The 17,759-nt window shown below is 50.8% G+C and overlaps 1 protein-coding gene across 1 annotated transcript in view; it reads right to left on the reverse strand.

Moving 5' to 3' along the window:
* The window catches only part of ABCD4 (ATP binding cassette subfamily D member 4), a 14,418-nt gene extending 497 nt beyond the window's left edge, over positions 1-13,921 (reverse strand). Inside the window, exons 1-17 of the mRNA XM_007459729.1 lie at positions 13,852-13,921; positions 11,397-11,515; positions 11,110-11,237; positions 9,784-9,923; positions 8,412-8,528; positions 7,928-8,053; positions 7,242-7,292; positions 5,598-5,692; positions 5,243-5,364; positions 5,043-5,134; positions 4,747-4,836; positions 2,769-2,977; positions 2,540-2,631; positions 2,056-2,092; positions 1,620-1,669; positions 905-957; positions 507-583 (exon numbers count right to left, since the gene is read on the reverse strand). Coding sequence (XP_007459791.1) covers positions 507-583; positions 905-957; positions 1,620-1,669; positions 2,056-2,092; positions 2,540-2,631; positions 2,769-2,977; positions 4,747-4,836; positions 5,043-5,134; positions 5,243-5,364; positions 5,598-5,692; positions 7,242-7,292; positions 7,928-8,053; positions 8,412-8,528; positions 9,784-9,923; positions 11,110-11,237; positions 11,397-11,515; positions 13,852-13,889 — 1,636 coding nt within the window. The 5' untranslated portion in view covers positions 13,890-13,921. The remainder of the gene's footprint in view (positions 1-506; positions 584-904; positions 958-1,619; positions 1,670-2,055; positions 2,093-2,539; positions 2,632-2,768; positions 2,978-4,746; positions 4,837-5,042; positions 5,135-5,242; positions 5,365-5,597; positions 5,693-7,241; positions 7,293-7,927; positions 8,054-8,411; positions 8,529-9,783; positions 9,924-11,109; positions 11,238-11,396; positions 11,516-13,851) is intronic.
* Between the last annotated feature and the right edge of the window lie 3,838 nt (positions 13,922-17,759).

A 17,759-nucleotide genomic window follows, 5' to 3' on the forward strand; every position in this document is an offset into this window, starting at 1 on the left:
AGCGTGGGCCAGAGGAGCGGAGAGCTAGGCTCCATCTGGGAAGCCTTCTGCCAGCTGCAGGATAAAATCCCTCAGCTTCCTACCCTACTCCTAATCCGCCAGCCACTGCCTAGGACCACTCAATCCAGGGATCCTAGTTCCCCCAAGGATGCCAGTCCTTAGAAAAGTTCACACCTCTGCCAGGCACAGCAGAGGGATGCCCATTCACTGATGGCAGAACCTGACGGCCATAACATGAGAAGCCCTCTCAAGGCTGGCTCCAGCTGCTGCACTGGCACAGAGGTTAAGAGCTGGCAGTTTAACATATACCTGAGGATGCCAAGCACTGCTGCCTCGTGGGCAGAGCCCTGCCATCCTCTCTTGCAGGGACAGAGATGCCAGGCCAGACACAGGTGTGCTCTCCTACCCATACCAATGCCTCTCCAGGTGCACACGAACACACGCTGCTATACCTGTGAGCGCAAACGTTACCTGGCTAGCATGTGTACCTACAGGGTGAACCTCACCTGCATACTTCGGCTGCAGGTAGAAGAGCCGGGCAAAGGAGAGCCTCTGCATCTCTCCTGGGGACAGAACATCATACCTGAGGAAGGGGAATGAGAGAGGCCCACTGGAGGAAGGAGGCTATAGCTTGGCTTTTGCACAGAATGGTCTGGGCAGGAAGAGGCTCTCAGCGCAGACAGGCTGCCCCAGGACGGATGGATGTCACCCCCCTTTCCACCACAGCCCTGCTGCCTACACAAGGCAAGGCCAAAATTCTGTACCACGGACATGAACCAGGTCCCCAGCAGCCCAGCAAACCCCTAGAATTTGGGGTCAGAAGTCACTTCATCCCTTGCCCAGGGCTCTGGGACCCACCGTCTTTGGGGGAGCTGGCTCTGGAGCACCCCAAACTCCTTCTTACCAGTTCCAATCGACCTGCTGGTCCAGACCCTCTGTCCTTGCCACCAAGCTGGACTGTAACACACCCAGAGGAAACGATGTCCATGAAAGGGCCCATCCCTGCTTCCTGCTATCCTGAGGACCTCCTCAGTCCCACCACACACACCCGAGACACAGCCACCCCTGGTCGCGTACCAAGGTGGGGCTGGGGGAGCAGTCTGCCCCAGGCAGAGAGGAGCAGTCCGTCAGCCACACTGTTTAGACTTGCTGGAACGTGGTGACCAGAAAAAGCAGGCTGATGTAGTCTTATTATTGTTTTAAAATTTGCTAGAGGGCTTCCCTGGTGGCGCAGTGGTTGAGCGTCCGCCTGCCGATGCAGGGGACACAGGTTCGCGACCCATAGGAAGATCCCACATGCCGCGGAGCGGCTGGACCCGTGCACCATGGCCGCTGAGCCTGCACGTCCGGAGCCTGTGCTCCACAACGCAAGAGGCCACAACAGTGAGAGGACCGCGTACCGCAAAAAAAAAAAAAAAAAAATTTGCTAGAGTGTGGACGCTACTTGTTGCCTGTACCTGGCGAACAGCTCCCACTGCCGATTTATACACCCATCGCCCTGCCCCAGGCTCAGACTTCCAGTCCTGGGGCAGGGACATTAGGGCCAGCTCCACTGGGCCTGCACCTGTGGTCTGTGCCACCAGGTGGGCTTGGACCTCAGGGTCCCTGCCCTCACTCACCAGGCCTGCCAACTCCAGGAACCTCATGATCCTCTCATCATCAGCAGAACCTGCAAAACACAGAAGCCTTCAAGAAGTCAGCTCCTCTGGATAGACAGAATAGATGGGGCATATCATGGCCGGGGGCCCCAGAATGTGGGCCAAGGCTCTGAAGCGACAGGTTACATACAGCACTTAATAAACACGGGAAGGACCCAGTGAAGGAAGTAATCCCTTCCTTTCCCCCAGAGGGGGAGACAGAACAAGATGAGGTCAGGGTACAGACCCCCGAATAGTAAACAGTCAAAGGAGGAGGTGGAGGGGACCACACCTGAAACCAGCAGCCTGGCTGGGGCCTCTTCCGAAAGGTACAGGTGAGGCCATACAGGTGAGGCCACAGTCAGGCAGAGAAGAGACAGTGGGATGGGAGGTTGTGTCCTCAAGAGGCTCAGCTCACCTGAGTCCGGATAGATCTCCTTCAAGGGATATATCACCTGATAAAAGAAAAAACCACATGGGCCTAGGGCAAGGGCCAAGGAGAGGTGGGGCTGCACACAGCTATCCCCCCTCAGAAACAGCCCCAGGAGCTGCCAGAGGCCAGGCTCCTCTCCACCCGAGGCTCCACTCCTGGCTGAGGGTCTGGTGGGAGAGGCGGGGCTGGCAGACAGCAGGGCAGGGCCCCCAGAATCCAAGCTGGTGTTCAACAAACACATATGATATTTGGCTTACGGCCTCCACAGGTTAACCTGCCCCCAGAAGTTGCTCTGAGTACATGGCCTAATCCATAGAAGTGAATAAAATGTCCTTAGAGCCAGGGAGTTCCTGGGCTTGGCTCATTTTATACCCCACCTGCTGTCCCATAGCTCTCCAGGGCTGAGACCTGTCCCACCACCAGGGTCCAGGTTGGGGGGAAGGGGTGGGAGGAGTGGGCCCCGGCTAACCTGCTCCCGAAGGGTCCCGTCAGTGAAGAATGGCTTTTGTGGCAGGAACAGCACCCCGTGCGGTCCAAAGTCCATCAGCATCTGCACTGAGCCTACAGAAAGCACCATTTTAAGATCTCCCAGAAAGGTAATTGCCCCTCACTCTGCTTTCCCAACAAGAGGCTTGATTCTTACACACATACCCCCCAGAGGCCAAGGCTGGCTCAGAGCAGGGAAGGCTGGCTCTCACCCCATGTGCTCGCCCAGAGGCCACCCAGAACCCGGAGCAAGGAGGTCTTGCCGGTGCCCGTGTTGCCTGTGATAAGCAAGCTCTGCCCCTCAGAGATCTTCAGGCTCAGATCCTTGATTAAGGGTTTGTTAGAGGAGGGGGCGGAGATGCAGACCCGCTCAAGGAGAAAAGCTGTATCTGTTCGCTCTGTTGCTGGCCATCCCGGGGCCCTAGGGTGCAAGAAGGGGAGAGATGTTGGGAAGATAAGTAGTGTCAGTATTGCTGGGGGCATCACCTCTGGACTGGAGGGTTGCCATGGGCTGAACTGTGGCCTCAAAAATCACATGCTGAAATTCCAACGCCTAGTACCTCAGAAGGTAACCGCATTTGGAGACGGGTCTTTAAAGAGGTGATTACATTAAAATGAGGCCCAGGGGCTTCCCTGGTGGCTCAGTGGTTAAGAATCCGCCTGCCAATGCAGGAGACATGGGTTTGAGCCCTGGTCCGGGAAGATCCCACATGCCGCAGAGCAACTAAGCCCGTGCGCCACAACTACTGAGCCTGCGCTCTAGAGCCCGTGTGCCACAACTACTAAAGCTTGTGCGCCTAGAGCCTGTGCTCCACGACAGGAGAGGCCACTGCAATGAAAAAAAAAAAAAATGAGGCCTTTAGGGTAGGGTCCCAATCCAGTATGACTGGTGTCATTTTAAGAAGAGGGAGAGACACCAGGGGTGCACAAGCATAGAGAAAAGGCCATGTAAGGACACTGAGAAAGCAGCCATCTGCAAGCCAAGGAGCAAGGCCTCAGGAGAAATCAACCCTGCTAACACCTTGATCTTGGACTTCTAACCTGTAGAACTATGAGAAAATAAAATTCCATTCTTTAAGCTACCCAGTTTATGGTACTCTGTCACGGCAGCCCTAGCAAACTGCTAGAGATAGATTGGGCACCTGCTCTGCGGCAGGCTGGGCAAAGTCCTGCCCATGACTGATCTTAATCAGTCTTATCAGCCATGAACCACAGCTATTATCCCCACTGGGCAGATGAGGAAACTGAGTCAGGTGGCTGAGTAACCTGCTCAGGGGCACAGAGCTGCATCTGCCCAATTCTAATGCTGGTGGCATTATATGCATTTTCATGGCATCACCGTGTGACTGATGGTAAGAATGGGAGTGGAAATACTAATATAGTTTTGGAGTTTCTGGCTCTCCACGGATGCCCATCTCCCCCACAGAAGAGCATCTCCAGTTCCCTACAGTCCCTGCACCACCAGCACCGCTGCCCCCCACCCCACTGGGCTCAGAGCTGCATGAAGCTTTAGTTCTGAACAGAGGCAACAGTTAAGGCATTAGCTCCTAAGAAGACAGTTGAGTGTAGACCCTGAAATCCAGCCTGTTTTCATTTTTGAAAGCTTACTCTGTGGCCTCCGTTCAAGCACTTTCTATGAACTATGATATCTAATCCCCACAACAACCCTAAGACAAAGGTTCCATTAACGTCTTCTTTATAGAGACAAAGAAACTGAGACACAGAACAGTTAAGTAGTTTGCTCAAGAAAAGTGAGGACATGAACAAATCCTTGATGCACAGAAAGGTCAGAAACATCACGGAGCCTGCAAAGATACAGGAATAAAGACACCTCTGGGCCTGAGTGGGGACAAAGAATAGACATGCCCCAAGGAAGGGGACTGGTGGCAGGGCTCAGCGAGGAGGAGGTAATAAAGGAAGAGGAGGGATACAATTCAGATTTTTGTTTTGTTAACTCAGGCCCAGGCAGATTGTACTTTGTTTCCATCAGCTGGGGGATGGTGTAAATAAACACAGATGCCAGAAGAGCAACACTGATGGTGAACATTTACAACGTGCCTGGCGTAAGACAGAGCTTTCCTCATTTGCTCCGCCTGACTCTGCTGCCCGGCTGGGAACGGGCTGGGCTCCAGGGTGCTTCCAGCACCTGCATTCTCCACCACCGAGCTGCACCGCCAGCCCAGTGCTCACCTGGCCAAGTCCCACTCGCTCTCGTCCAGGATCTCCCCATCCCGTGACTTCAGGGTCATGTGCAGCAGGGTCTCCTGAAGCTCCCCGATCCTGGGCGAGAAGTGAAAACCTGAGCAGGGTCTGGGCGCCCAGGTGAAGGCGTTACTCCTTTTCCTCTCTCACGCCCACTAGTGTATGGTGAGCTTGTCTGCTCCTGGTTTCACTCTGCTACTTCTCCCTGCAGTACACGCTTTGCTCAGCACTAGAGGGGCGGATGCAGCCTCACCTGTGGGCGTGCCTAGGGGGGCTGGACGCACCTGTGTGTGTAGCCTGCCACATCGGAGAGAGTGGTGGAGAGATCGATGAGCCGGGTGAAGCAGCTGATGAGGTACATGCACACAAAGGCGTTCTGGACAGGACAGAGGGCAGTGTGCGCGGGCCTTGACTCCAAGGCCCTGGGTGCTGGGCCAAAGGGCAGGGGGGATGGCATGAGGGGGCCCCCAGAAGGGATTCTCACCTTGCTGACCAGGGTGCTGAGCTCTGTGGGGCTCAGGTCTCCGTAGATGCCGCTGAAAATGGGGATTGAGATCACGACATAACTCAGGATGCTGCCCAGATAGTCAAACATGTTGACGCCGACTGAGGAAGACAGAAAGACCTAGGGTGAGAGACCTGGGAAGCAATCCTGCGCTCCAAGGGGAACGGGAAGCCAAGCAGGGTTAAGCTGTTCTGGGCATCCTCACTCTCCTGAGGTCACTCATGGCAAAGGCAAACTGATCAGTGCAGAGAGGGAGGAGGGAGTTGTGGGGAAGGAAGCAGACTCCCCCCCGCCACCACGGTGGTTCCTGCCTCCCGGGGCTCCCTGCACCTACTGTACAGCCAGAGCTCCTTGGACATCAGCTCCCTCTGGGTCTGAAGGAGTCTCTGCAGCCTGCGGTCTGTCCTCATGTGCTCCACGTGCCCAGCTCTGATGAGAAAGGCCGGGATGTCCACGGGGCCTGGAGAGCCTGAGCCCCGCTCCTCACACTCCCCTTTAGGGACCAAGCCCACCCAAGTGATCTTCCCCTCAGACCCTTTCGGCCACCAGCAGCCAGCCATCGCTTCATTCATTCAACATGGTATTGTCTGCGGAAAGACCATGAACTCTAGACTGGGCAGACCGGATTCAAATCCTGGCTCTGGCCAGTTACTAGCCGGGTAACACTGACAGGTTATTAAGCCTCTGAGTCTCAGTTTGCTCATCTATAAAATGGAGCTTATAATACCTACATAATAGGCTAGAGTGAGAATTTCTGAATGTAAAGCACCAAGCACATGAGGGGCTCCCAATAAAAAAGAGCTGCTATTATTAAACAAATATACATGCAGCAGTCACTAGGCGGCAGGCTTGGTGCTAGTTAGCCAGCGAAACAGTTTTGGACAAAAGAGCCCCTGTCCTCTAGGAGCTCTCAGTTCAGGGGGGCAGGCAGACGCGCTGCATTCTTCACCTGGAACACGGAAAGTGTTACGTAAGCTGTGTGTCTTCAGGGCTATGGAAGCAAATAGGGACTCCTAAGGGAGTCTGGAAAGGCGCCCAGGAGGAGGTGACCTGGAGCTTCAAGGATGGGCAGAAATTCTCCAGGCAGAAAGGTTGGGGGAGGACAGAGGAAACGTTTCAGATTTTGCATGAAGGACAGAGGCTGCAGGAAAACACACTCGGAGCTCCAAGCATCAACCTGCTTTCCCCAGGGCCCAAAGCTTCATGAGCAGCGACTGCAGAATCCAAAGAAACCCAGCGCAGGCCCAGCCCTACCTGGCCCCCACGACCTGCCCCACTCATAGATCCCTGGTATCCTTGGTGCCCCCAAGTGGTGGCAGCTACAAACTGCAGCAGAGACGGACAGAAGAGCAAAGTCCCAGGGCTATTAGATCCAGGTGATCCAAGGAGTAACTTCTACTCCTTAAACACAAACCTCTGGGCCCTTACTGTCAATCCAAATACTGAATCCAGAGTGCTCATAGGAGGCAGAGTGCAGGGACCTACCGTGGCCCCGGGGGAAGGAATGGGGTTTCACAATGCTGCTGTCAGGAGACCACTTTGCTCCACTAGGACAGTGTCTGTGGCGAGCAGGTCTTCTGAGCTGAGAGGCTCCATTCCCTCCCATGCTACAGAGACAAAGGATCAGCCTGGGACGTCAGGCACCGGCAGAAAGCCATTTTACAGACAGAAAAGCAGAGGCAGAGGCAATGCCTTACAGTCATTAGTAAGATGATGAAGCATTCACTCATTTCATTCTTAGAAAAAATTTAGGCCCCATGCTAGGCCACGAAAAGGAAGAGCCAGTTTCAGAAGCAAATCCATGGACCTAAGGATGAGGCAGACGAGCATAGTGAGACATAAGGGGAGAGGGTCACAGCCAAGTGTGAGGACGCCTGGCCCCTGGCCTTGGTGATGGTGGGAGGGTTGTTTCCTTCTCCACCATCTCCACTATCAGCTCTGACAAGGCAGAAGGGGAACTATCCCCAACTAGACTCACCTGAAAAAAGCAGCAGGCTCAGCATTCACCCGGATCTGCATGTGCTTGAACCTGGGGAGACCAGAGGCAAATGTGTGCTGACAGCGGGCAGGAGAGTCCTGGATCAAGAAGACCTCCAGGCAAAGAGGAGCCTGGCTCCACTCCAAGACTGTGGCTGCCTCAGCCCGACCTTCCCTGGACTGTCACAGGGTGGGAAATTCCAGGCCCGGGAGGGACGGCAGGAGACCTGCAGACACGGCAGCCACCTGCCTCTCCAAAGAGGACAGGTGCAGGCCTGCCATAGCTCCTCTTCTTCCCAGGGCCGGGTCTGAAGGAGGAGGCCAAGAAGCACAGAGTAGGGGCTGGACCCATCGGCTGACCAGAATAAGGGTGGTTGGAACAGAAGCACGTGAGAAGGCCAAGGGATGATCATGATGATGATGATGATGATGATGATGATGATGGCCAACCAGTCACCATTCTCAGTGCTTCTCATGTATGATCTCATTAATCCTCCTTACAATTCTGTCAGTACCATCCCCATTTTAGAGATGGGAAAACTGAAGTTTAGAGAGGTTAAAGACCCCGCCCAAGACCATACGTCTAGTGACTGGCCTAACTGGGATTTAAACTTAGGCAGCCTTTCTCCAGATCCCATTCCTTAACCATTATGCCTGGCCCAGAAACCTCAAGCAAGGGAGACACACCTGAAATCCCCCTCCAGCTTCTCCTGCTGCACCAGTTTTGCCACAATGGGACCCATCAACATCTTGTTCACCACGGTTCCCAGAATGAAATACCCAAAGATGCTCACAGGCCCGAGCCAGCCGGTGCTGAAAGGCAGAGAGAGGGAGGGTGTGGGGAGCGACATATCCCCATAGGCCTCTGCTGTGACTCCTGCCCCCTTTTGGGCAGCCCCCTATCCCATCTCAGAGCCCTGTGTGGCTTCTGCTCCTGTGCGGGGGTATGTGGTACCTTGACACTGACACACCACAGGGCCACAGGGAGGGCAGGGGCCCAAGCATGCAAGACAGGAAGACTTCCTGGGGTGCAGGTGGGAGGGAGGGAAGACCAGCCTCTCGTGGACCCTGACCAGGGAGAGCTGACTCCCGGCCAATGTGTGAGTGAGGGACTCTGGGGAATCACCAGGCAGGGGAGGAGGAAGGGCTCTGGCAGGAAGAGAGCCTTCACCTCTGGAAGCACTGATAGGTGTAGTAGATGAGGGTGAAGGGGGAGATGATCAGCTTGCTGGCCATGCTGCTGAGCTGCCGGCAGAACCGCTCCACGTCCTGGCTGATGCGCTGGTCCCTGGAGCCAATGACACAGAGGGACTAGGCCCAGGGAGCTGGGCTTGAGGGTTGAGAGAGCTACGGCAGTTCCAGGTTACCTCTTATTCTGACCTTGCCTTTCAGTGCTGTCAGCAATGACCCCGTGGGAAGGGGGACTCAGACGAGGGCTCGTTTCCTAGAGGCAACGAGACCCTTAGGACTTTCGAACAGGGCTCTGAAGAGTTGCTTCCTATGGCGCCTCAGTCTACCCCTCAGAAAAAATGGCAACTGAAAGGTCCAGCACACAAGGGTCCTGAGCCAGCTTTGAGCAGAGCCAAAGAAAAACCCGAGGATAGAGGATCCGAGTTTCCAGATGATCAGGAAAGCTACGTCATTTAACTCACTCCTCCCAACCTCTCTCTCACGAGCCTGAGCCTGCCCCCATGTTAGCTATCTGGCTATGGAAGTTTTGTACAGGTTGAGCCATAGAGAAGAGGCCTAAGGACTTCCTTGGTGGTCCAGTGGTTAAGACTCTGTTCTCCCAATGCAGGGGGAACGGGTTCGATCCCTGGCTGGGAAGCTAAGATCCCACATGCCTGGTGCGGCCAAGGGGGAAAAAAAATGTGGAGAAGAGGCCTAGAAGAGAAGGTTAAGAAGCAGCAGCAGCCTCCCAAGAGTCTTTGCTGCAAAGCTCCACTTGAGCTGAGGAGATATTACGTCAGGCAACAAAGTGCTTGGGACGGTGAGGAGTGGGGAGGGAATGAGGGTGAAGAGAGACCCCACGTGTCCCATCCCACCACCAAGGCCACAATGACTCCTATTCCCAGTAAGACGTGAGCTTTGGCACGTCACTTGCATTCTCTGGGCTTCAGCTGCCTCACCTGTAAGGGAACCTGGGGCTTAGTGAACCTAAGAGAAGTGATAGAATGGTGACTGGAATCCCAGACTGAGTCCTAGACAGCAGTAGTTTTTTACTGCTGAAAACTGGAGCGCTGCTCTTCTAGCTTTTTCTAGCAAGGACACTGTCTTCAGAGGGTGCCTTATCTGGAAGCCCAGGATGTGAAGTGGACAAAAGGGAGCTGCTCTTGGCCTCTTCCCTTTAGCTCCCTGACCTCAGCCCTGCAGCCTCTCTGGGGTCCTCTGCAGGGCACCCTTCCCCCTCGGCTCTGGGCAGCAACATTTGCAGATAAGGGTGGATGACCTTATGGGGTCTGCCGCAGGGGGTCTCCAGGGCTGTGTCAGCCCAGGTGGACGAACCACGCAGAGGGTAGCAAGGACTGAGAGGAGGTGCCTACGGGTTATCGATGTCATCCCGCAGCACGTTGAGGGTATAGTACACGCGGCCCCGGAAGTAGAGGCGGTGGAGGTGCTCGGTGAGGTCCTTCCTCCAGCTCACATACAGCAGGTTGCAGGTGAACTGGTCAAAGCTCTTCAGCTGTGCAGTGGGGGAGACAAGGGGAAGGGAGAGATGCAAGCCTCTTTCTACCAAGTCTCAGCTCCAAGCTCAGGCTGGCGGAAAGCCTCTGCTGACCAGTCCCAGCCCATTCGGCTGTCCACTCAGCACTGGAGCCTGTTAGAGCGTCAAGTCATGGGATTCATCCCTTCCTCATTGACTCACGTGTTTATTGACTGCACCAAACATTGGAGGGCTTTTACCAAAGGCAAGGCCTTCTAGCCTCCTCTACAGCGTATTGTCTTACATCTCCAGAGCCCATGAGCTTCTGGAGATTGGGAACAATATCTTCTATTCCACTTATGTTCTTACTTTTCTGTCCCCCAAAACTTGGAACAGGGTCTGAATCCATAGGTGCTTACTGACCGAAGACCCATCAAAAGTGCCAAAGTGTGATGAGAAGTGGCTTCCCCAAGAAAACAGGTAGTGCAGCCTGACAGAGAGCATTAGGCTTGAGTCCTAAAAGAGCCCTGACTCTCATCATTCTGTTTATGGCGCCCCTGTACGCTAAGCACGAGGGAAGTAACAATGAGCTCACAGTCTAGTGAGGGCACAGACAATCACAAGGGTGTAAGGATTGTTAGAGCAGAGCTGAACTGAAAGGATCAGTAGTCGAAGGGGCAGAGTTTGGTGGAGGAAACATGAAGGACAAGTTGAGGAGGACTTGAAGGAGGTGACAGCGGAGGAATCGTGAAAAGTGAGCAGGTGTTAAGCAAGTGAACAAGGGGTGGGGGAAGGAGGCCATTTTTCAAGAAAGCAGCAGGTGCAAAGGCTGGGAGATGTGACAAGTGCCAGGCTCAGGCACAGCCTCGGCCCCCCCAGAGGACAGCAGCAGCTCTGGCTACTGAGCCCAGTTTTCAAGTGCTCTGAGCTCCCTGAAGCAAGAGTTCTGGGAATGGAAGGGACAAGGATCATTTCCACCAAATGCTGGATTAAACCAGAATCCTGTGGCCAAGCCCTAGGAGCTTATAACACTCTGGGAATTGGTCCCATGTGGGCCAACAGCAAGATCAATGCCCTGCCTAGAGTTTTGACCCCATGTTCCCAGAAGAGGGAGGGAACACACACCCACAGCTTGGTTCCTGCTTCCTGGTGGCTAAGTCCCACTGGGCACTGGAGAGGTATCACACTAGGCTGGAGAGGAAGAGACACAGGGAGAAGACCTTACCATGGAGTTGAGGACGATGAGCACAACAGCCAGGAATGTCAGGGTCTTAAACCCATTTAAATCTTTGTTTCCTAGGACCCCAAAGTACTGACTGGGAATCAAGCCAACCCGGTAGATCACCAGTTGTTCTGGGGGGAAGGAGAGGAGTCAGGAATCAGTGATGAGGGGTGAGAAAAGACAGAGGGAGGCTTCCTCTTGAGTCCTTGCCTCATCAACACCCCACAGAAGGAAAAGGACCTCAAACCAGGGCTGCCCTCCCCCCCACGGGCCTGGGCTCATTCACTCACCCAGTAGGGCCACACACAAAAGGGTCAGGAACATCAAGGCATTCTGTGATGACCAAGAGGGAAACAAAACCTTCTGTATCTGCAGGAACCGCTGGAAAAATTGCAGATCTAACCTGGGCCTGAAGAAGAGAAGCAGGAGAAGCAGAGTCCTAAAAGGAAAACGGAGCCTTAGAGAGCAGTTACCAAGCTTATCTACAGCTGTTGGTGGGCAGGGCGCAGGCCAGGCAGAAAGAACGGCTTACGAATGCTGAAGATGGTAGGAGGGAAACAGACCAGGGGATAAAAAGGAATTTAAGTTGATAAATGCTATGAAAGGTTATTAACTAAAAACCAATAGCTAAATTAATAAAGAAACTATAGCCACATCCTCTTTTTTGGTCACAAACAAGACAAGGAAACCCACTACATCAAGGATTTTAAGATCCTGGCTAAAGCAATAAAGAAAAAAAAGAAATGAGGCAAAAGGAATGAAAGAAGAGATTAAATTGTCATTATTTTCAAATGATGTGATCATTTACACAGGAAACACAGCAAAGCTATAGACAAAATGTTAGTGGGACTTCCCTGGTGGTCCAGTGGCTAGGACTCCACGCTCCCAATGCTGGGGGCCTGGGTTCGATCCCTGGTCGAGGAACTAGATCCCACAGGCATGCCGCAACTAAAGATACCGCATGCTGCAATAAGGATCCCGCACACAGCAATGAAGATCCTGCATGCCTCAACTAAGACCCAGCACAGCTAAAATAAATATTGTTTTTTAAAATAGATAAAACGTTAGAAATAAAAGGAGTCCAGCAATGTTGCTAGATACAGGGTTAACACACAAGTATTAATAACCAACTAGCAAATATAAAGAAAATAAGATGTCATTTACAGAAGTACAGAAAAACCATAAAATATCCAAGAATTAACTTTAAAAAAGAATGTATAAGACATTTTGGAGGAAAAACCGAAAGCTCTATTATAGAATGTGAAAGAAGACTTAAATAGAAAGACTTCATTTCTAATAGAAGTCTGTAACTGCAATGCAATACCAGTCAAAACCAGAAGTTCTTTAAGGAACTGTATATGGAAATATAAAGGTCCATGAATAGGTCAGGACAACTGTGAGGAACAGGAAAGGAGGAGGAAGAAACCCACCTAAACCATCAGGTTATTAAGACATATCATATTACAGGGTTGGAGTAATAACAAAGTATGGTATGAATACAGGAACAAAAAGACCATGCAACAGAAAGACCAAAAAGAAAAAATTCACCTATGTTTACGTGGGCACATAATAGAGATTATATCACAAGAAACACACATTATATGCCAAACCCATACTACGTGCCCAGTACTGTTCTACACATTTTATGTGTATTAATTCATTTAATAATCACAATCCTAAAGATGAGGAACTGAGGGTAAAAAGGTTAAGTAACTTGCCTTGTCACCCACCTGATAAGTGGCAGCCTTAGGGTTTGAACACAGGCAGCCTGACTCTGTGCTCTTAACTATGCTATACAGCTTCTCTAATTTTTAATTATTAATTAATTTGTCATTAGTTGAAGAAGGTAGAGGAAAATTTAGGTCATTACCTCAAACTATGTATAAAAATAAACTTTAAGAACTCCAAATGGATTAAAAATCTAAATGTGAAAAGTAACATTACTTAGTTAATAGAATGTAGAAATATCTTAATGAAAATATAATGGAAGGTATTTCTCAAATAAGACCCCCAAACCACAAACTATAAAGCAGGAAAACTAACAGATTTAACTTAGAATTAAGTATTTTTGTTCAACATAGTGCCTCAGATTAAAAGACTTGGAGAAGTTACTTGCAGAGTGGAAAATAAACAAGGTAATAAAATCTAGTCCATATAAGTAATGACTGCATCAGGAAGACAGGAAATCCACAGAAAGTGGGAAAAGGATATAAATAAGGGGAAACCCAAATGCTTACTGGAGGAAAATTAACACAATGGGACACCACCTTACACTAATCAGGTCGATAAACATCAGAAAACCAAACAATACCAAACATTGGGCGGCGGGGTGGGGTGTCGGTCATTAAGAAGAAACAGGAACCTTTAAGCAATGCTGTTGAGAAGTTGGGTGTGACCATTCCAGAGAACAAATTTAGCAGAATTAAGTGACCTAGCATCCTACCCTGGGATGGATACTCCAAAGAAGATCACCCATATCCACAAAGAAGGCAAGTGGTGCTGAAAAATTGTCCGTCACTAGGTAATGTATACGTAAACTGGGGTCTAACGCACTTAGGTAGCACCATGCAGCACTCAGAAGTGAAAACTAGATTATTATACCATGGATGATCTCAAAAACACCATGTTGAGTAAAAAGTTACAAAAAATCCCAGTATGTTATGAGGGCGGAAGGTGCTCCTTCCCCACACAGCCCCGAGTAGGACGCCCCGAGGCCTGGTCCTCCTCCCCAGCCGCCGTACTCACCGGGCGCCAGCCCGGGGCGCGGGCCCCCGGACCGCCATGACCCGGGATCCGACCGACGCGGGAGCCCAATCGCCCCCGGGTCCGCTCAGGGTAGAGTCCCAAGAACTCGCTGCCGCCGAAGAGGGGAGGGGCCCCGGCACCCGGCTACCACAGAGACGGGCGGATAGAGAGGAAGGCGCAGGGAAACGCAGCCGCTCCCGGAAGCGACCGCCTTCTCGAAAAGAACCACAGTGCTGAGTCTGTTGACCCGGCGCCTAGAGCGCCCCCTCCTGGATATGGGAAGTTTCCTCTTTGGCAAGAAGTAGCCGAGAATGTGACTGAAGTATTTTATAAGTATTTTAAACTCTGAATATAGATGTTTCATACATTCTCCCAAAGAAGCCAGAGTGATTTTTAAATTAATTAATTAATTTATTATTTATTTATTTTTGGCTGTGTGGGTCTTCGTTTCTGTGCGAGGTCTTTCTCTAGTTGCAGAGAGCGGGGGCCACTCTTCACGGCGGTGCGCGGGCCTCTCACTATCGCGGCCTCTCTTGTTGCGGAGCACAGGCTCCAGACGCGCAGGCTCAGTAGTTGTGGCTCACGGGCCTACTTGCTCCGTGGCATGTGGGATCTTCCCAGACCAGGGCTCGAACCCATGTTCCTTGCATTGGCAAGCAGATTTTCAACCACTGCGCCACCAGGGAAGCCCGCAGAGTGATCTTTTAACAACATGTCAGGCTTCCAATTTCAGTTAGAATAAAATCCAAACGTTTCCATGGCACAAGTGATCCGGCCCTCTCCCCTTGGTCTTCACTGAACAGGCCACTCTGTTTTGGCCTCAGGGTCTTTGCCTGGATCAGTCTTCTCCCTAGCCTAGAGCTTTCAGTGGCTGGCACATTCTCATCATTAGTTCAAATGGCAGCTGCTCACCCTACCTAGACCGTGCTGTCCTTGCCCCATCATTCACTGTTGCATTATCCCTTTATTTTCTTCATAATATTTATCACTGTCTGAAATCATCTTGTTTCGTTGCTTATTGTTTATCTTCCTTTATAGGAATAAATTTCATTGAGCAGGGACTCTGTCTTGCTCATTGTTGTATTCCCAACATCAAACACTGCTAGTACATAGTAAGTGCTTAATAAATATGTTAAATGTTGAATGAATGAAATGCTTATCAAGTGGCTGATCACAAGCAGCATGATCTCACAAGGCCCTAAATTTGAACCTGGATGTACCTTCCCACCTTCTTTCAATCCTTATTAAGTGTCAACTATATTCCAAACACTCAACAAGATACATGTATCACCTGTCTTCTTGGAGTTGCCAGTCTAGCTGGGAAGGCCAACCAGTTGACAGTTTTGGTTGTCTTTATGAAGCGCTATGACAAAGTGCTATACAGCAGGGTTTCTCAACTTTGGCACTATTGACTTTTTGGGCCTGATAATTCTTTCTTTGGCGAGTGGAGAGACTGTTCTGTGTATGGTAGGATGTTGAGCCATATCCCTGGCATCTACCCACTAGATTCCAGCAGCACTACCCCAAAAATGTCTCCAGACATTGCCAAATGTCCCTTAGTGGGTGGGGGTGGGGAGGAGCAAAATCCTAGCCTTGTCCCAGCCCCTAGCACTGAAAACCACTGTCGCAGAGCCATAGAGAGGGCCATCCGACTCAGGATGGGGAAAAGGAGAGAGAAAATAACTGAGTGATTCCTCGACATGGCAAGAGCTTAACTATTCCCAAGTGTGATTTCCTAAGTATGTCTTTGTTACTTTGAAAATCAAACAAATAAGGATTCCCTGGTGGCGCAGTGGTTGGGAGTCCGCCTGCCGATGCAGGGGGCACGAACGGTCCGGGAAGATCCCGCATGCCATGGAGCGGCTGGGCCCGTGAGCCATGGCCGCTGAGCCTGCGCATCCGGAGCCTGTGCTCCGCAACGGGAGAGGCCCGCGTACCGCAAACAAACAAACAAACAAACAAATAAACACATCAGGATACAATTTCCAAAAAATTAAATAAGGCAACAAGAGTATCAAAGCGAGCAACCTCACCTTGCTAGGGAAATCCAGGTTTGTAGCTCTTGTTGCCTTTCACTCTCAATAGTGTTCTGCTTTGGGGTTTGTCCCAGGGCTCTTAATGCTGTATATTACTTTAAACTTTACAAAATGCTATATATATCACATTGATCATTAATATTTTATTTTATTTTATTTATTTTTTGTTTTTAAGTGGTATGCGGGCCTCTCACTGTTGTGGCCTCTCCCGTTGCAGAGCACAGGCTCTGGACGCGCAGGCTCAGCGGCCATGGCTCACGGGCCCAGCCGCTCCGCAGCCTGTGGGATCATCCCAGACCGGGGCACGAACCCATGTCCCCTGCATCGGCAGGCGGACTCTCAACCACTGCACCACCAGGGAAGCCCTGATCATTAGTATTTTAGTTTATATTTCTTGAGGGTCTGCCTGCCGATGCAGGGGACACAAGTTTGTGCCCGGGTCTGGAAAGATCCCACATGCCGCGGAGCGGCTGGGCCCGTGAACCATGGCTGCTCAGCCTGCGCATCCTGCGTGTCCGGAGCCTGTGCTCCGCAACGGGAGAGGCCACAACAGTGAGAGGCCCGCGTACCGCAAAAAAAAAAAAAAAAATCAGGATCTAAACAAGGTCTACGCATTGCAGTCAATCAATATGTCTTTTGAGACCCTTTTAATCTATAGGTTCCTCCTCCATCACCTTAGATTAACCACTGTCATCTCTCTCCTGTCTTGCAAAAACCTCCTAATTGGTTTCCTCACTTGAATTCTTGCTACTGTTCTAATGCAGTTCCTACACAACAGCCAGGGAGACTGCAAAAATCAGATCAATACCTCGCTTAAAACCCTTCAGTGGTACCAAAGGCTCTAAGAGGTGCCCTCGCTCCACCAACCACAACCTTTTTAGGCTCCGGGAAACAACTTAGTGCCCTCCACTCTTCTGTTCATCTCTACTCTTCCTTCATCTCCAGTGTAATGTCCCTTCCCCAGAAAGCCCTCTCCTGACCACTTTCTCTAAAGAAGGACTCTATTATTCCTTCCCATAGCACCCCTTTTTTTTCTCCTCATGGCACTTATCGAAGCTTGTAATTATATTTTCAGTTTGTGTGCTTACTTTATTAATGCCTCTCTCTCCACAGACTATCAGCTGCATGAGGGCAGGGACCATGTCCACTGTATTCACCATTGTCCAGAAGCCCTTAGTAAGGGCACAATAAATATTTGTTGAACGAAGATGAGCAAGACAATTGCTAACCTCACAAAACACACAGGCCATTGTCTCTGCTCATACTATTTAATACTAGGACTGAAATTCCCCTTTTCCAGCTGCCAGGCTTGGGGCTACTTCCTCTCTCATACAAAGACAAAGGGTTTTTCTTTTTGGTTAAAGAAAAAAAAAAAAAGGAAAGTAACTTGATAATAACTATCAAGCTTTAGATGATGCCATGGTTTCACTTCCAGCTCTTCTCTTATAAATATATTTACACAAGAGCAGAAAGGTTAATCACGAGGGTGTTTCTGCAGTGTGGTAGGTAGGTAATAGCAAAACCCTAGAAACAACCAGAATTTCTATCAAAGGAGGAAAGGGTAAAAACGTATGACACAATCACTTTATGGAATACACTTTGCATCCCTTAACAAGAACGAGAGAGGCTGCATGGCCATTGTGGTTCGGAGTATGAGCTTCAGAGCCAGATTGCACGGGTTCAAATCTCTGCTCTACCACTTAATATCTGTGTGACCTTGGGCAAGTTGCCTGTTTCCTTATCAGGGAGCTGTGGAAAGTATCTAAACAGCACCTGGCAATGATCAGGGCAAAATGGTGTACTATAGAGTAGCATGGGAGAAATGCCTATGTTGTATTGTCTCACTCATTTTTTTTTTTTTTTTTTTTTTGT

The sequence above is a fragment of the Lipotes vexillifer genome, unplaced genomic scaffold (genome assembly GCF_000442215.2).
Source record: "Lipotes vexillifer unplaced genomic scaffold, Lipotes_vexillifer_v1.1 scaffold39, whole genome shotgun sequence".
In the NCBI taxonomy this organism is placed as follows: domain Eukaryota; kingdom Metazoa; phylum Chordata; class Mammalia; order Artiodactyla; family Lipotidae; genus Lipotes; species Lipotes vexillifer.